General features: G+C 44.9%; 1 protein-coding gene across 2 annotated transcripts in view; it reads left to right on the top strand.

The window, feature by feature from the left end:
* The first annotated feature begins 7,797 nt into the window (after positions 1-7,797).
* Positions 7,798-18,476, top strand: part of LOC136677857 (transducin-like enhancer protein 1) — a 28,487-nt gene continuing 17,808 nt past the window's right edge. Inside the window, exons 1-2 of one of the 2 annotated variants that reach the window (XM_066655530.1) lie at positions 7,798-7,930; positions 8,287-8,630. In XM_066655530.1, the coding sequence (XP_066511627.1) occupies positions 8,574-8,630 (57 nt within the window). In that variant the 5' untranslated portion in view covers positions 7,798-7,930; positions 8,287-8,573. The remainder of the gene's footprint in view (positions 7,931-8,286; positions 8,631-18,476) is intronic. The other variant, XM_066655531.1, reaches the window with a different exon arrangement.

The raw sequence follows: 18,476 nt of genomic DNA, 5'->3' as shown, positions 1-18,476 counted from the left end.
TTCAGTGTACCTCTGACTGTGTCCTCTTGTCATTTTTTGTGGACCCCACACGTCATGAAGGATCGTTTTCAGATTTCACAGTGATGTGACAGGATCCTTTGAGTTCTTTAAGTGGTATTATTATTATTATTCATTCATTCATTCATTATGTGTAACACTTATCCATTTCAGGTTCACGGTGGTCATTGGGCGCAAGGCGGGAATACACCCTGGAGGGGGTGCCAGTCCTTCACAGGGCGACACACACACACTCACACCTACGGACACTTTGGAGTCACCAATCCACCTACCAACGTGTGTTTTTGGACTGTGGGAGGAAACCGCAGCACCCGGTGGAAACCCACGCAGACACAGGGAGAACACACTCCTCACAGACAGTCACCCGTGGAAACCCACACAGACACAGGGAGAACACACCACACTACTCACAGACAGTCACAAGGAGGAAACCCATGCAGACACAAGGAGAACACACCACACTCCTCACAGACAGTCACCCGGAGTGGGACTCGAACCCACAACCTCCAGGTCCCTGGAGCTGTGACAGAGACACTACCTGCTGCACCACCGTGCCGCCCTATTATTATTATTATTATTATTATTAATTTAATAACTGTTTAAAACATGGCCCTAAATATATTTGCTTGTCAAGAATTATGCCCATGGTTAACTCTGCTCAATGTAGCCCAGAAAGCAGAATTATTCTGACCTTGGTCTGCTCCATATCTCCAGCTTTCATAGCCCATGCCACATGGAATAATGGCACTTTAGTGGATGGCTCCCACTTGCTACACGAAAATCGCACTCAGCAAATTTTGCCCGAAGTCATTTGTTGGGCCACTTTTGACTCTTGAACATTTTCCTCCGCCAGCACAGCTCTATCTTTACCAGAGCAGAGGGGTGTACTGTGAAGCAGGATTTCTCAGTTTAGCCAGATAAGCTCAAAATCAAGCTTGTCCAATAAGAACAGAGATGAGGGAAATCCCTATTGGTTTGGGCTTAGGTTAGCTGGCTAATGGAGGAATCCTGCTTGTAGTATTTGTCATTATATCGTAATATTTACTCATTATAAAGATAATGACATAAAATTGCTACGTACAGGAAAATGTTCTTTGATGTCTAGACTTAGACTGACCATCTTTATGTTATGGCAGGCTTCTCACAAGCCTTACTGAAGTAGACTGGTGTAAGAGCACGTCCAGGAGATGGCGCTGTTTCTTCACAGCTGTGTCTAATCTTTGTAACTATAAGCGTCATAATACATCATCGTTAAACGCAAACCTCCTAAATGGAAGTTAAATGGCCGTGCAGTTTGTGGACACCTGCTCATCTGGCATTTCTTCTAAAGTCAAGAGTATTAGTAGGAAATTTAAGGTACCTTTAGGAAGACCTCAGGATAGGTATTGGAACATTGCTGTGAGGATTTGATGCCATTCGGCAATACGTCGTTGGTGACGGGGGCCTTTATACCCCTCTAGCTGACACTTGGCATTGAGTAAGTTGAAGCTCGTCTGCTGACAGTACTTTTCTAATATTATTGGAGAAACTGGGACATTCACTGATTTAAGTTTAAAAAAATCACTAGGGCTGCGTCCCAATTGTGCACTACACACCAACACTAGAATATATGTACTGACCTCAATAGTGTGATATATATATATTTCTTTCTGCAGGCTAGTACACAAAATATTAACACACCACACCAGTAACTAACATGTTGTCTGCCATCCCCCCCCCCCCAAAGGCTGAAGCTCAAACATCTCGCGCCACACTGTACGTCATAAAACGCGTCTCTGCACTAAAATTGTACATTGTATGTCAGATAATAAAACACTTTATATTCAATCAAACATTCAGTGCAGTGTCTGTGTGGTAGTATCACATTTATAATCTGTGAAGTGCACTATGCAGTGAGTAGGGCACTACTTCAATCAATCAATCAATCATTCAAACTTTATTTAAATAGCACTTTCAAATTTCAAAACAAATCAAATTGAAGTTCAAAATGTTTTACAAGAAATTTACAAAACATTAACATTGATTAAGTTTATCAGACGCATCACAACTAAAAGAGGAAATATTTAGTAAAAAATAAGAAAATTGTTTTTTTTTTAATTATGGTTAAGCTATTTAGTAATAAAAAATAAATGAATAAAATAACATAATTACAACACAAAATTTGAACAAATTGTCAAATCAGTTTTAACATAAAAATAAATAAATAAATAATAATAGTTGGTGTGTTCTCCCTGTGTCTGCGTGGGTTTCCTTCGGGTGACTGTCTGTGAGGAGTGTGGTGTGTTCTCTCTGTGTCTGCGTGGGTTTCCTTCGAGTGACTGTCTGTGAGGAGTGTGGTGTGTTCTCTCTGTGTCTGCGTAGGTTTCCTTCAGGTGACTGTCTGTGAGGAGTGTGGTGTGTTTTCTCTGTGTCTGCGTGGGTTTCCTCTGGGCGACTGTCTGTGAGGAGTGTGGTGTGTTCTTTCTGTGTCTGCGTGGGTTTCCTCCGGGCGACTGTCTGTGAGGAGTGTGGTGTGTTCTCCCTGTGTCTGTGTGGGTTTCCTCCGGGCGACTGTCTGTGAGGAGTGTGGTGTGTTCTCTCTGTGTCTGCGTGGGTTTCCTTCAGGTGACTGTCTGTGAGGAGTGTGGTGTGTTTTCTCTGTGTCTGCGTGGGTTTCCTCTGGGCGACTGTCTGTGAGGAGTGTGGTGTGTTCTTTCTGTGTCTGCGTGGGTTTCCTCCGGGTGACTGTCTGTGAGGAGTGTGGTGTGTTCTCTCTGTGTCTGCGTGGGTTTCCTCCGGGTGACTGTCTGTGAGGAGTGTGGTGTGTTCTCTCTGTGTCTGCATGGGTTTCCTCCGGGTGACTGTCTGTGAGGAGTGTGGTGTGTTCTCCCTGTGTCTGTGTGGGTTTCCTCTGGGTGACTGTCTGTGAGGAGTGTGGTGTGTTCTCCCTGTGTCTGCGTGGGTTTCCTCCAGGTGCTCCGGTTTTCTCCCACGGTCCAAAAACACACGTTGATAGGTGGACTGGCGACTCAAGAGTGTCCGTAGGTGTGAGTGTGTGAGTGAATGTGTGTGTGTGTTGCCCTGTGAAGGACTGGTGCCCCCTCCAGGGTGTATTCCCACCTTGCACCCAGTGATTCCGGGTGGGTTCTGCACCCACCGCGACCCTGAAGTGGATAAGCGCTCACAGACAATGAATGAATGAATAATAATAATAGTAAATAAAAACCTGAAATAGAGCCCAAGTTTTCCAGACGTGAAAAGCTCTTCCCTTTCCATCTCCCGTTGGATTGTGGGACACTAGTGTTCATCATTACAGTACTCAAACATCAATTGGTCTTAAGTATGCACAGTGGATTTTTTATTATATTCAACTATGACAGTTTTGACTGTACTGCAAAGTACATACTCAATTACTAGTTTGAAATAGTGTTGAGTGCACAACTGGGATGCAGCTTAGGTACGATTTGGTATTTTTGCTCCTGGGCTCCTCCTACAGTTGCTGAGGGAAATCCACATTTACACCAGTCCTGAAATCAAAGGTGGTGAGTGGTTTCCTACCCTCCTCCAAAAGGTACATAGTGCAGTTTCTGCAGTGCTGTGGAGGGGTAGCAATAACAGAGACTCTATTCCCCCTGTTACATGTCAGTAAAGTGTCACAAAGGTTTTAAGTTGTAATTGTAAAGTAAAAGAAACCTACACAGAGATCCTTTAAGATGCAGTATCTGGAGATAAATTCCCTGTCATTTCCCTCTTCGTTCCCCTTGTTCCCCCTCTCTATCTCTCCCCTTGTTCATTTCTATCAGTCGGTGCAGTCATTCCCGGTGGCAAAGGAGACTGACATGATATTTCATTACCCTCTCTGAGGCAGTGGCTGCTGTCACTGTCCTTCACTCTCTCATTCCTCCGCCTGTCACCATCCTCCCATCCCTGCTGGCTCCTCCTGTCTGCATGTCTCTCCTCTCTACTCCCATCCTCTCTTCTCTCCTCTTCTGTCTTGTATTTTCCCTGCTCCCATCCTCCATCCACCCTCGTTCCAGCTTATATTCCTTATGTATTGTTTTTTTTTTTTTTTTTCCTTTTTCCCCCCTTGAATCCTTCACATATGTATCATTTGTAACTGTCCCAGAAAAACCTTAGTGCTTATGATATTATCTTTATTCCAGACAGACTCAGCACCAGCACAGCAAGGTCAAAAGAAATGTGTTCCTTGGTCCATTCAGTCCATTTGTAAAGATAACAGTATGGCACATACAGGGTCAGAAACCACTTAAGCAAGTCTATTTAAGATTGTTTAACAAACCGATTTGTAAAAAACGTCCTCAAGGACCCCCCGAATGTCCATCTTTTGCTCAATTCCTAAATATTTTGACATTAGTTGAGGGGTTCTCCTCCAACGGCACAGCGGTACACCAGGTTAGTGTCGCAGTCACACAGCTCCAGGGACCTGGAGGTTGTGGGTTCAATTCCCGCTCCAGGTGACTGTCTGTGAGGAGTGTGGTGTGTTCCCCCTGTGTCTGAGTGGGTTTCCTCCGGGTGACTGTCTGTGAGGAGTGTGGTGTGTTCTCACTGTGTCTGCGTGGGTTTCCTCCGGGTGACTGTCTGTGAGGAGTGTGGTGTGTTCTCTCTGTGTCTGCGTGGGTTTCCTCCGGGTGACTGTCTGTGAGGAGTGTGGTGTGTTCTCCCTGTGTCTGAGTGGGTTTCCTCCGGGTGACTGTCTGTGAGGAGTGTGGTGTGTTCTCCCTGTGTCTGTGTAGGTTTCCTCCGGGTGCTCCGGTTTCCTCCCACGGTCCAAAAACACATGTTGGTAGGTGAATTGGTGACTCAAAAGTGTCCGTAGGTGCGAGTGAATGTGTGAGTGTGTGTCACCCTGTGAAGGACTGGTGCCCCCTCCAGGGTGTATTCCCGCCTTGCGCCCAATGATTCCAGGTAGGCTCTGGACCCACCGCGACCCTTAACTGGATAAGGGTTACAGATAATGAATGAACGAATGTTCTCCTCCAAATGTGCTGAGCTGTTCAGTGATGTTGTGTGAGCAGCAAAGTCTCTGAAGAAGCTCATGCTAGCCTTCAGACTCACAAAGACATGTAAACAAGTGACAAAAACAGTGATTCATAAATTTAAAACGGCAAGATTCAATAAAAATAACAATATAGCAAAAAATATATAAAGTCCCTATGACACTGGTCACTGTGAAATGAATATTTCCATTTGTTTCTCAAGCAGGTGTAAAATGAATGTTATAGGTCATAGATGTATGTTAGCTTAATTATGCTAACTAGCATATATGGCAATGTGGCACTTTTCCACTGCATGGCACCAACTCGGCTCAGCCCTACTCTTCCTTTTTGCGTTTCTGTTTGGAAAACCTGGTACCTGGAACATGGTATTTTTTAGCGCAAAGCAAAACGAGTAGGTACTAAACATGATGTTTAAACCTTGCAAAGCACTGATTGACCTGAGAGACTGAAACGCTGGCTTCGAGTACAAACTAGACATTTGTAAATTCTCCAAGGTACAGCAGAGATCATATCTGTTTTTATCTGACACACAACGGCAGCTTTAAAATTACATCATGGTCTTTTAAAGCAGCACAAACACTCTTTGGATTAGTGGCTGACAAAATCTGCCAGTGAGAGTTGGATGTAGCAACAGGAAACAAATAAACTCTACAGTGGAGGTGTGATAGGTCCCTCCCAACTTAAATAAATAAATATATGAATATACGATGCGTATACAACGCTTAATGTTACCACTACAGTTGTTGTGGTTTCTGAAATTTGTGGTTCCCATTAGAGACAGTTTTTTGCAAAGGGTCGTAGTGGAAAAACAAACAAGGAAGATGGACCAAAAAGCGAGTAGTCAATTAGAGTTGATACCATACGGTGGAAAAGTGCTAATAGCTAATCCTCAGTCAAGTGCAGGGTCCTGGAGCAGCTAGCACCACTATTTGTGCCATACCTGTATGCCACCATACGTCACCCACCGTTCACTGTCGGCTGGCTCTGTCGTTTCACCATGGAGCCCTGGCCAAATTACTGTAGCTGACAGAGGCAGTTCCTCTGGCCTGTGGCACGGACTCCTTCCCCGTCCTCCACCAGTGAACGTCGTGCTGGACCAGCACATGGCTTGGCACATGGCTGGCTTGCCCTATCAGTGAGGGGACAAGAAATGTGGTGGACACACCAGTTCTGTTTGATGTGCTTTGGCGTGAGGTTCACTGAGGTGACACTGGAGAATTCTTTCTGCAACTATATCCCACTTCACACCAGTGTAACTCCATCCATCTATCCATTATCTGTAACCGCTTATCCAATTTAGGGTCGCGGGGGGTCCAGAGCCTACCTGGAATCATTGGGCGCAAGGCGGGAATACACCCTGGAGGGGGCACCAGTCCTTCACAGGGCAACACAGGCACACACATTCACTCACACACTCATACCTACGGACACTTTCGAGTCGCCAATCCACCTACCAACATGTGTTTTTTGGACTGTGGGAGGAAACCGGAGCACCCGGAGGAAACCCACACAGACACAGGGAGAACACACCACACTCCTCACAGACAGTCACCCGGAGCGGGAATCGAACTCACAACCTCCAGGCCCCTGGAGCTGTGTGACTGCGACACTAACCTGCTGCGCCACCGTGCCGCCCCAGCGTAACTCTGTTAGCATCAAAAGGGAAAACGAGGACAACAATACACTTTTTAGAACGGCCGATAAATTTAGGGGAAAAGGAATGTACCAATTGGCTGCTCCCTGTAACTTCACCTCCCTCAAGGCTACAGCGGGTGTTGACAGAATGTGCAATGCATGGAAATAATAATAAATAATAATAATAATAATAACTTTTATTGTCAGAAATATTTTTGTAACCTTGGCAAATGTTTTATTTGATTTCTTATTTTAGGGTTAGAAGAGAAAACTCACTAATCTGTTAATCTGATAGGCAGGAAGTCATATATCAAGTGAAGATTGTCAAACAAGGCTATGGCTGTTTCAGTTGTTCCTCAAGAAAGTGGAAGATGAATTGTATAATCTGTTTTGTGTTAGCTAAGCTATGCTAATTATGACTTTGGCCTAATTACTGAGCTTAGAAAGAACAAAACACAACACAATAGATGTTTATCTGAACGTTCTAGTTGTCTCTCAAACAGGTGGAGAATGAACGTACAGTAAAACCGCCGGTTTCCATTTGGGTCAGTTGTGGTTTGAGTGTGTGATGGAAAAACACCCAGTATGTTGTTATGTTTTTAGCATTTACATATTCTCTGTATCTGGGCATGCGTGAATATTTCATTCTGAAGTGTCTTTAGTTCCGTTTAAAAAGCACTAGCGCTTGATTCCGTGCCCACACAGAGTCTACCTCACACTCATGACTTTGATATGCGCGGCTCGGTAATGAAAACCACATTATCTCAGTCTTTGCTGCGCTGTGTTTTTTTCCCCTCCCTGATGAGGCAGCGCTGAGCTGAGTAAGCACCTCTTTTCAAGGAGAGGCCGCGAGAGCGCACCGCCTTCATAAATATTCACACTTCAAACCCGTGTTTAATACTTTTACGGCCGCTAAAATGTGCCGAGAAGCAGCGTGGCCCATCAACAACAAACAAAACTAAACAAAAAAACAAAAAAAACCCGCGACCTAAAAATGTACTACACTACCCAAGATTCAACACGCAGCTTATTTAAATACCTTTCTGTGATTGGTTTTGCTGCTTGGCGACGTCATGACCCAACGTGGGGACCCGGGCTGCTGATTGGCGGAGTGTACTCTCGCTGCAGCCAATGAAAGCGTGGCAGGGAGAAAGAGACGTTAAGGTGGCGTGTTTTCATCATGCGGGGACGGTGTTAGAAACTAGGCTTTTATTTAACGAGGCTCTTTCGGATAAACAGACAACGGTCACGGAGAGAAACACACACACGTACGCACACCGGTAAGCGCGAGTTTTCTGCTCGCATCCTCTTGCTAAGATGTTTATTAATTCTTTTGACATTGTTGTCAGGGGATATGTTCGCCAGCTTTTACAGCTGAATGCGTTGTGCGCCACCTTAAAAAGCTGCTTTCGCTCTCCTCCGCCAAGTTAATGTCAAGCTCACAGGCGCAATAACACAGTCTGGGCGCTGCTGCTGTGAAGCCTGCTGGATCATCTGCTGACCTGCTGTTCATTTTCTCTCTCTCTCTCTCTCTTTGTTTTTTCTTTTTTTCTGTCTTTCCCGACTCTCTCTCTTTCTCTTCCCCTTCCACTCGACTCTCTCTCTCTCTCTCTCTCTCTCTCTCTCTCTCTCTCAGAACACCCCCTCCCCCCGGACACACTTCACACTGTTTGGCGCTGGGATGTTTACGTTTTCGTAGCTCGCGCATCGCAGCACCTAAAGAGCGGGAGAGAGAGGGGGAGGCGCTTGTTCACGCGCTCGTAACCGACCCCGACCGCGACGATTCGCCTCGAATCCGAAGCCGCAGCGACTTGTGCCTCGTCCGCTTCGAAGGGGGAGATCAAAGGAGCTCCGGCGCCCGGGAACACGTCGCGTGGCGGAGGAGAAGAGCTGTGGGGAGAGCGAGCGCGCGCGCGCTCGTGGATGGATGACCTCCAGCGTCGCGCGGCGCACACCATGTATCCGCACGGGAGAGCGCAGGTCAGTGTCCGGCACAAGCGTCATTTCTAATTATAACTCGACCTTAAAAACCTGAATGTTTAAGATCCGTCACCTCAGTCACTAAACATGACAAGGATGTAGTTGTTGTTGATGTCATAAATGATCATGAATATTAATGCCTTATTGCTGTTAATACTAATATTTAATTATACATTACAAATTCTTGTTAACCCCCCCCCCCCCCACACACACACACACACACACACCTTACTACACCACATCTCCAAAAGTTTGTAGACACCTCTTTTTGTAAATCGCCATATAAAAATATGAAACAAAACGGCGGCACTCTCATGGAGCTTAAGACCACCATGCTCAATACCAATAGTCAACCAGAGCAGCAGAAGTACGCCCTCTGGAGAAATGGAGCTCTATCACCTCTGGGATGAGTTGGAGTGGCCTTTGTGACTTAACATCAAACATAGGCACCTGACCTCAGTAATGCTGGTGTGGCTGAATGCCATCAAATCCTCACAGCCGTCCGAAAAATCCTCCCCAGAAGAGAAGAGGCTGTTACTGCAGCAAGGAAGGCAAGCTCCTTGATCTGAGTAGCTGTGTTGGAAGAGCAGGTGTCCACAAACTTTTGGCCACATGGTGTCCACCCCTTAAGAAAAGGCTGGGATCTGTTTCCTAAACGTGTTTAACCAGCCATTCAAACTAGTGCATGTTTAGATTGGAGCTCTTGTGGTGGGATTAGCTATTTTATAACCCCCCCTGAGCCCCTCAGGTGTTCAGCAGTGCATCTGACCTTAGATACTGGAGGGATGGTGTTGGGCTTGGGGGTGGTGTTGGGGTCAGGGGTGGTGTTATTATGTTCTACATCATATTACAGTCCAATCACAAGTGATGTTGCACACATTATAGCCCTGTATATATTACACTCCTGTTAATTGTGATATAACAGCCCTGGTCCACAGATTCTGGTAAGTTCCCACACATAGATATAGTTATTTCTGATATTACAGCCCTGTTACACCAGATATTCCACATTTTATATTTAAAATTATTACCCAGATTTTGTTTTATTAAATGATTAGTCATTGCCTCATTTAGCTTAAACGCTCCCAGTCACACACAGCAGCACTAATCTGGCAGGATGTGGTGAAGCACATGCTTCCTCTGAGACATGTGAAGCCAACCACTACCTCTTTTCGAACTGCGGCTAATGCAACACCCCTGGACAGTCCAGCGTGCCGGAGGAGAACTCCAGCTGCTCACATCTGACCAGATGCCTGCATGCTTGCAGTCTCGTTACAGACGTTGCAGTGTGGGTATATGATCTTGTTATGTCTACCGTTAGAAACATGATCCGGTCCTGCTGTACATAATGTTTGTTTATGTGGAGCTTAATGGATGAAGGGTCTGGACGGGGGCCAAGTAGGGGGCTCCTTAGGGTGACTCTAGTTGAATGTTGGTGTTTGGGGTCAGCGTTAAGGTCAAGGGGAGTGTTCAGAGCAGTCAGTTTGGGTTCCATCAAAATCATACTGGATAACTGTGTTATATAAGTCACTGATGTACAGGCAGAGCAATGAGCAGTGATGCAGTCAGTGAGCTGTGTGTGTGTGTGTGTTTGTGTGTGTGTATGCTGTATGTAAAACATGTCCTAAAGGCCGTATGTTACCAGAAAAGGCAACGAGAGAAAAGCTGATGTATGGAAAGAGGAAAGAGAGGGACACGGGGGGGGGAAGAAGAAATAGAGAGAGAGAGAGAGAGAGAGAAGAAATAGAGAGAGAGAAGAAATAGAGAGAGAGAGAGAGAAGAAATAGAGAGAGAGAGAGAAGAAGAAATAGAGAGAGAGAAGAAATAGAAATAGAGAGAGAAGAAATAGATAGAGAGAGAGAGAGAGAGAAGAAGAAATAGAGAGAGAGAGAGAGAGAGAGAGAAGAAGAAGAAATAGAGAGAGAGAGAAGAAATAGAGAGAGAGAGAGAAGAAGAAATAGAGAGAGAGAAGAAATAGATAGAGAGAGAGAGAAGAAATAGAAATAGAGAGAGAAGAAATAGATAGAGAGAGAGAGAGAGAGAGAAGAAGAAATAGAGAGAGAGAGAGAGAGAGAGAGAAGAAATAGAGAGAGAGAAGAAATAGATAGAGAGAGAGAGAGAAGAAATAGAAATAGAGAGAGAAGAAATAGATAGAGAGAGAGAAGAAGAAATAGAGAGAGAGAAGAAATAGAGAGAGAGAGAGAAGAAGAAATAGAGAGAGAGAAGAAATAGATAGAGAGAGAGAGAGAAGAAATAGAAATAGAGAGAGAAGAAATAGATAGAGAGAGAGAGAGAGAGAGAAGAAGAAATAGAGAGAGAGAGAGAGAGAGAGAGAGAGAGAAGAAGAAGAAATAGAGAGAGAGAAGAAATAGATAGAGAGAAGAAATAGATAGAGAGAGAGAGAGAAGAAGAAATAGAGAGAGAAGAAATAGAGAGGAGAGAGAGGGAAAGAAGAAATAGAGAGAGAGAGAAAGAAGAAATAGAGAGAGAGAGAAAGAAGAAGAAATAGAGAAAGAGGGAGAGAGAAGAAGAAATAGAGAGAGAGAGAGAGAGAGAAGAAGAAATAGAGAGAGAGAGAGAGAGAGAGAGCAGAAATAGAGAGAGAGAGAGAGAGACTGCATATGGATCCAGGCCACTTAATTCTCCGCCGCAAATGTCATGTTGTATTACCTTCAATGAAAAACATGATATTACACACACAATCACTTTCTGCTGTAGCTGTAGTTTTAATGATGTGCTTTTACAGGTCTGCACACATTTGCACATGAAACAGGTGTGTGTGTGTGTATGTGTGTTTGAGATAAGAGGGTTCACTATCTCAGAGCACTGTTGCTCTGTCAATATTATGGGTGTGGGGTGTGTGTATGCATAAATATGGTGTTTGTAAAGACCTCTATTATGTTATATATAACACTTACAATAATTTCCCAAAAGTGTTTTAGATACACTTTCTAATTAATGACTTCCCTGTTGCTCTGAAGCAGCTGCACATGAACATATGGTCACGGTCCTGACTAGATGGTCATAAAACATGTGCAGTGGACCTCCACATTGTTCTCTGGAGTGATGGCGCTTCATCTGATTCCTTTGTGAGGAGTCGGGTCGAGCTGCTGTGGTTTTGTGCAGCCGAACTAGTAACCCAGCACCTTCATCTGACCTCACACGTGCTCTTTGGGCTGAATACATTCAAATCCTCACAGATATATTCCATAATCGAGGGTACAGCGCTCTCAGAGGAGCCGAGGCTGTTGGTCGTACACAAACACAGAGGAGTTAAAAGTATTGAGCTCACGGACACAATATTACAGTCATGTTACGTATAATATTCCAGTGTGTACAGTTTTTTGTGGAGCTGCCGTTATGTAGCTGTAAAGTGATCTGTAGTTTTAAGGATGTGTGAAGCCGATTGTTCCTGATCAGAGGAGTCGGTCTCTCGTCTCTGTGTTTGTTCGTCGTTTTATCCGGGCCTCAGAAGAGTCAAAACCATTACGCCGTAATGTGACTAGCGTTTGTGAACTTGTCAGCTCTTGTGAGTTCTGTTGAATACACTGATTACACTCAGGGTGACGAAAAGCGAAGAAACGAAGCTGAGTTAGAATGCTTTGGCAGCTCCAAACACTGTTTTCAGGCTCTTGTTACGATTTGCATTCGAACTCTGTTGATCTCCAGAGCTGAGCCACGATGAGGCAAGTCTGAGGCGCTGTTCTGTATCTGTTTCTGAGCGTGCGCTTATAAATGGATGTGAAAGCAAAGCCCTCCACAAGTGGTAGACATAAAAGGAAGGGCATTATCATAAAAGGAAAGCAGTCTGTATCTCGAAGTCCGGTCATGTGATCTGAGTTAGATCTAATTTGCTTAACTGCAGCGGAGATAATGTGAAGGTTGGGGTTTTCAAAGCCGCTGCAGTAAAAAAAAAAAAAGACACGAGGTAATAATAAATATGAGGTTATTATGGTTTCGAATACTGATGAGGGATAACACCTTTCATGAACACTGGACAATGTTGTGTTTGTATACTGCACGTTGGAGGCTAGTCTTAGGTAGCAGTACACTTTGTTACAACAGAAAGCAGTTTGTGTTGCAGAGGTATTGCCTACTGCAGTGCTGCCTTAAAGGAATATTCCAGTAAATTTCAACGCAATCGCATCTACAGTTTACATCTCATTTACCATTGGAATCATGGTTATGTTTTGGTTGGGGTGGGGGGGGATCTTAAAGAAACACTAGATAAGATTAGTGTTCTACGCTTGTAGGTCTCCACCTAGTGTAATTTTATTTTTACAGCACTGTACTGAAATCAGGCGGCACGGTGGTGCAGCAGGTAGTGTTGCAAGCTCCAGGGACCTGGAGGTTGTGGGATCGATTCCCGCTCCGGGTGACTGTCTGTGAGGAGTGTGGTGTGTTTTCCCTGTGTCTGCGTGGGTTTCCTTTGGGGTGACTGAATGTGAGGAGTATGGTGTGTTCTCGCTGTGTCCGCGTGGGTTTCCTCCGGGTGACTGTCTGTGAGGAGTGTGGTGTGTTCTCCCTGTGTCTGTGTGGGTTTCCTCCGGGTGAATGTCTGTGAGGAGTGTGGTGTGTTCTTCCTGTGTCTGTGTGGGTTTCCTCCGGGTGAATGTCTGTGAGGAGTGTGGTGTGTTCTTCCTGTGTCTGTGTGGGTTTCCTCCGGGTGCTCCGGTTTCCTCCTACAGTCCAAAAACACACGTTGGTAGGTGGACTGGCGACTCAAAAGTGTCCGTAGGTGTGAGTGAATGTGTGTGTGTGTTGCCCTGTGAAGGACTGGCGCCCCCTCCAGGGTGTATTCCCACCTTGCGCCCAATGATTCCAGGTAGGCTCTGGACCCACTGTGACTCTGAACTGGATAAGAGTTACAGATAATGAATGAATGAATGTACTGAAATCAGAGGGGAAGGAGAGATCGAGGGGGTTTCCTACCCTCCACCAAAAGATACATAGTGCAGTTTCTGCAGTGCCAAACCTGAAGTATCTATGACAGAAGCTCTATTCACCCTATTGTAGCTTAGTGAAGAATTGCAATGCTGTTGAAGCTGTAATTTTAAGGCAAAAATATAACGCAGTGTTCCTTTAACAGCCACTGATTTAAGAAGGATATTTCCCATGTGGTATCACAATAGATAAAACCTGGGACAAGGATCATTGCTTAGGTCTTCAGGCACTGAACTGAAAGCCTAGGGTGTTGGATAATGATAATCAGCCAATCACGTCTTGATCTGTAGTGAGTTGTGTAGTCACCAGTGCTGTGTAGTCAGGTATTTAAGATGGAACACAACAGCAACTCTAAGCCATTGTAAAACTGCTCCAAGATAAAATCTCTGTTACAGCATGGAATATTTCAGACAAGTTTAAATATCTGTGGTTAAGCTTGAATGACCAAGAATGTTTATGTAAGAGGCTGTTAGCTTAGTGCTAACATACTACTGGAATCCCTTAGGTGCGCTAGGAGAAATAAGTGAAGTCCTAGCCAATATTTGTTCCTCATTTTCATGTCCTAATTCCGGTTTACCTGTGGTAACAGTATAATCATGTCACATTTCAACATCCCTACACTCTTAGAAAAGAGGGTTCTTCAGCAAAGACGATGGTTCTGAATGGTGACGTGGTCCTTCAGACTGATGGAGAATAATGGTTCTAAATAGAACCCTTGCCTTAACCCTAGAGCCCTACAAGACCTGTTTTTCAGAGTAAATAAGCATTTACTGATCCACGTTCTTTAGTATTTAGTTGGATAAGGCAGGTTTAATTTGAGGAAGAGACAAAGTGGAGGGATTTGCTCCAGTGTTCTGATGATCTCTCTGTGTGTGTTTATGCCATGAGTATGTTTGTGCTCATGCTTTGTTGTGTGTTTATACTGTGTGTGTGTGTCTGGCAGCAGGCTCCCTGCCGGGCCGGTTATGATATGACTCCATTGGGCAGCTTCTGTCTGCTCTCAAAAGCCTGGCTGATCTGATAGTGCTGCACTCAGACAAGCAGCAGGCCTGTGAAGCTAGAGCGAGAGAACCAAACCGAAACAGAGCGAGGAGCAAAGCCTAAATTAACGCCTGCGAGTTTTGTTTTATGTACGTTTGGTTTTTGGTCATGTAGAGAATGAGGAATCGAGAGGCAGTATCAAATGAACGTGTCCTAACTGCGTTATCTTCCTCCATCTGCTCCGTGTTTACGGTCCATACAGTTTGTGGTGTTAATGATTAAATCTGCACTCTGCCTCTTTCCCTCCCCCTCCATTTAATGCTACTGCTCTTTAATACGCCGTGTCTCTGTTTCACTCACACACCCACACACACACACACATTAGGGTTGCACAATATAGGCATCAAACTGATATTGTGATTGCATTACTACAGACAGTGATTACAGTTGCCGTGTCGTATATTGAAAAAGCCATTAGTGAATCAGTAACATGATTAACCCTTTTTCGCAATGGTCATAAAAATGCTATTTCTGTAATGTCTCTGCGTATTTCCGTCTAATGCTGATGGAATATGTTTGAATAATGGTAATATGTATCATAATGTATGTAGGATCTGATCTTGCCTTGTGCCCATGTGAACTCTGGACCGTCTGTGATTGGCGTCCATTGTTTTCACAGTTGTGGGTGGTTTTCTCTTCCTTTTTAATCCTAATTGCTCACTAGCAGCTCAACAGAATCAAAACCTTTCACACACACATGGCACCACTGTGTCGTAGTTATTCAGATAACAGCTAAACAGAAGATCCACACAAAGTAAAAGGGAAAGAGATAGAATGCTGTTTGATCTGTTACATGGTAGTTTCAGTACCCGTGTGCATGTTTTTGCTCGTGTGTTATCAAAAATAACATCGCCACTGCGGCTATCCACCTGTAATACTCACCTTCAGCTTGTCTTGTGTTGTACACAATAATCACAAGCTTGCTTACTTGTGGGTTGGTAGGCTACAGGTTCCAAAATTATTGTGCTAATGCAAGATTTACAGAAGCATTTTGTAAATGTTTATTAGTGAAGATATTCATAGCGCATAGTGAAACTCACTGTGATTGGTGGAAGAGATGATTTGCATAATGCTGAATATTGAGTTGAGACACCCATTAATAAATGAGACTCACATTGAGATACAACACACACGCAGTCTTGCCATTGTGGTGCTGCTGTGTACTCTGCTACACGTGCCCGGAAACCAAGGCTTACTCTCTCACACACACACAATCTTGTATATGTGAATTGTGGGGACATTTCGTAAATTTACAGTCATTTTGTGGAGATTTATCAGTATATTTTTTTATAAGCACTACTCTCTTAAGCCTAAACCTAACCTTCAAACATGTCTCCACCTTAAAATACAATAATTCCTGCAGCAGACCCCACAAGGCGGGGTGTGTAAACAGTTTTGGTCCCCATAATGTGATATATTCCAGGCACACACTCACACACATCAGTCATATAACTGCGTGTAACCCTATTGCATAAGCCCAGCAACACTTGCATTAGATGAGTAACACTATAGCAGACTGGCACACTTTAGAAGAGCATGTGTCACACCTTCCCATGATTACTTATGGGAGCATTCCCTAGCACTCATTTCATTAGTTCATTCACAGAGAGAGAGAGAAAGGGGGGAGGAGAGAGAGAGAGAGAAAGAGAAAGGGGGGAGGAGAGAGAGAGAGAGAAAGAGAAAGGGGGGGGGGGGAGAGAAAGAGAAAGAGAAAGGGGGGGGGAGAGAAAGAGAAAGGGGGGGGAGAGAGAGAGAAAGGGGGGGGGGAGAGAGAGAAAGAGAAAGGGGGGGGGAGAGAGAGAGAGAGAAAGAGAAAGGGGGGGAGAGAGAGAAAGAGAAAGGGGGGGAGAGAGAGAGAAAGAGAAAGGGGGGAGAGAGAGAAAGAGGGAGAGAGAGAAGGGAGAGAGAGAGAAACGGGGGGGAGAGTGAGAGAGAGAAATGGGGGGAGAGAGAGAGAAAGGGGGGGAGAGAACGAGAGAGAAAGAGAAAGGGGGGGAGAGAGAGAGAGAAATAGAAAGGGGGGGAGAGAGAGAGAAAGAGGGAGAGAGAAGGGAGAGAGAAAGGGGGGGGGAGAGAAACGGGGGGGAGAGTGAGAGAGAGAAATGGGGGGGAGAGAGAGAGAAACGGGGGGAGAGAACGAGAGAGAGAGAGAAAGAGAAAGGGGAGAGAGAGAGAGAAAGAGGGAGAGAGAGAAGGGAGAGAAAAAGGGGGGGAGAGAGAGAGAAACGGGGGGAGAGAGAGAAAGAAAGGGGGGGAGAGAAAGAAAGAGAAAGGGGGAGAGAGAGAGAGAGAGAGAGAAAGGGGGAAAGAGAGAGAAAGGGGAGAGAGAAAGAGAAAGGGGGAGAAAGAGAAAGGGAGAGAAAGAAGGAGAAAGGGGAGAGAGAAAGAGAAAGGGGGAGAGAGAGAAAGAAGGAGAAAGGGGGGAGAGAGAGAGAGAAAGAAAGGGGAGAGAGAAAGAGAAGAGGGGGGAGAGAAAGAGAAGGAGGGGGGAGAGAAATAAAGAGAAAGGGGGGGGGGGTGTATAAAGGATGCTAAAATATGAAAATATTATTATTTTTCATGGACCACATACTGTAATACCCAAAACCATTCTACATTTATGTTATTTCCTCTGAAAACAGGCCTTATCCTTTAGGCCGTGACTGTCCAAACAATAGAGTACTCACCCCAGAGATCAGCAGAGTGCAGTCATTTCTGACACAGACATTCAGTTACATTCAGTTACAGGCTTGAGGTCACCGTGCTCAACACCAGGCATCAGCAAGAGGGGTGTGAAAACAACCAAAAAAATCTTGAAATCTAAATGCAATTAAACAGTCACAGCAATGTTCCAAACACAAAAGCTGTTACAGTCCAGCTACTTATAGCCGTGATGCCTATAAAAGGTGTACGGTGGTCACCGATGTCACAATATCAGGAGCTGTGGTGGTTACTCACGTGACGTTAAAACGAGATGTGAAACTTGCCAATGTGAGATGAGTAAATATAGTCTTTTTTTTAGAATCCGCCTCCCTGTGATGGATCAATCAGGGGGAAGCATGCAATATCGGCTTGTACTGAGGCAACACTGTAACACCGTCGTCAAAATCTCTGATATCACTTTGTGCTTTTGTCTTTTTAATAAGAGACTTGAGGCCTATGGTGGCGTTGTAGTCTAGTTCTCAATGAGGTCCTGACCGCTTTATCTCATTTAGTATCCTATTATTCCTGCCAGCGTCCAGTCCTGGGGGACACTTTGTGTGTTGCATGCGATCACACATGTAACACACACACACACACACACCTTTCCTGTAGGCTCGTCTGCTGCTGTATCTGTGGCCCATGTGCTGAATATTTCAGCAGTGCCTACAGTTATTCACGGCCCTGTGATTTCCTCCCTCCCTGCCTCTCTCTCCCTCCCCCTCCCTCCTCCCTCAGTCATCTCTCTTGCTTTTCCTGCCTCACTTGTTTTCTCTCTCTCTCTCTCTCTCTCTCTCTCTCCACTCCTTTTCTCCTCCAATCTCTTGCACTCTTTCTTTCTTATTCACTTTTTTGTCTCTACTTCTCTCTCCTACCATTTCAATCAATCAATCTCTCCCTGTCTCTCTCTCTCTCTCTCTCTCTCTCTCTCATACTTTGTATTTTCTGTGTATCTTCCCCCCCCTCCGTCTCCTTACTCACTCATCTGTTTCTATCCATTCCTTACTCATCTTTTTCTCTCCCCTTCCTCCCCCTTTTGGTCTCACTCTTTTCCCCCACCTCCTCTGCATTTCTCTCTCACTCTCTCACCCTCATTCTGATTCTGTCATCTCTCGCTCCTCTCCCCTCTCTCATCTTCTCATCTTTTTTTTTCTTGCCTTGCACTTGCGCGCTCTCTCTCTC

The sequence above is a fragment of the Hoplias malabaricus genome, chromosome Y (assembly GCF_029633855.1).
Source record: "Hoplias malabaricus isolate fHopMal1 chromosome Y, fHopMal1.hap1, whole genome shotgun sequence".
Lineage (NCBI taxonomy): Eukaryota > Metazoa > Chordata > Actinopteri > Characiformes > Erythrinidae > Hoplias > Hoplias malabaricus.
The sequence above is the reverse complement of the archived record's forward strand: the minus strand, read 5'-3'. Positions and strand labels throughout refer to the sequence as shown.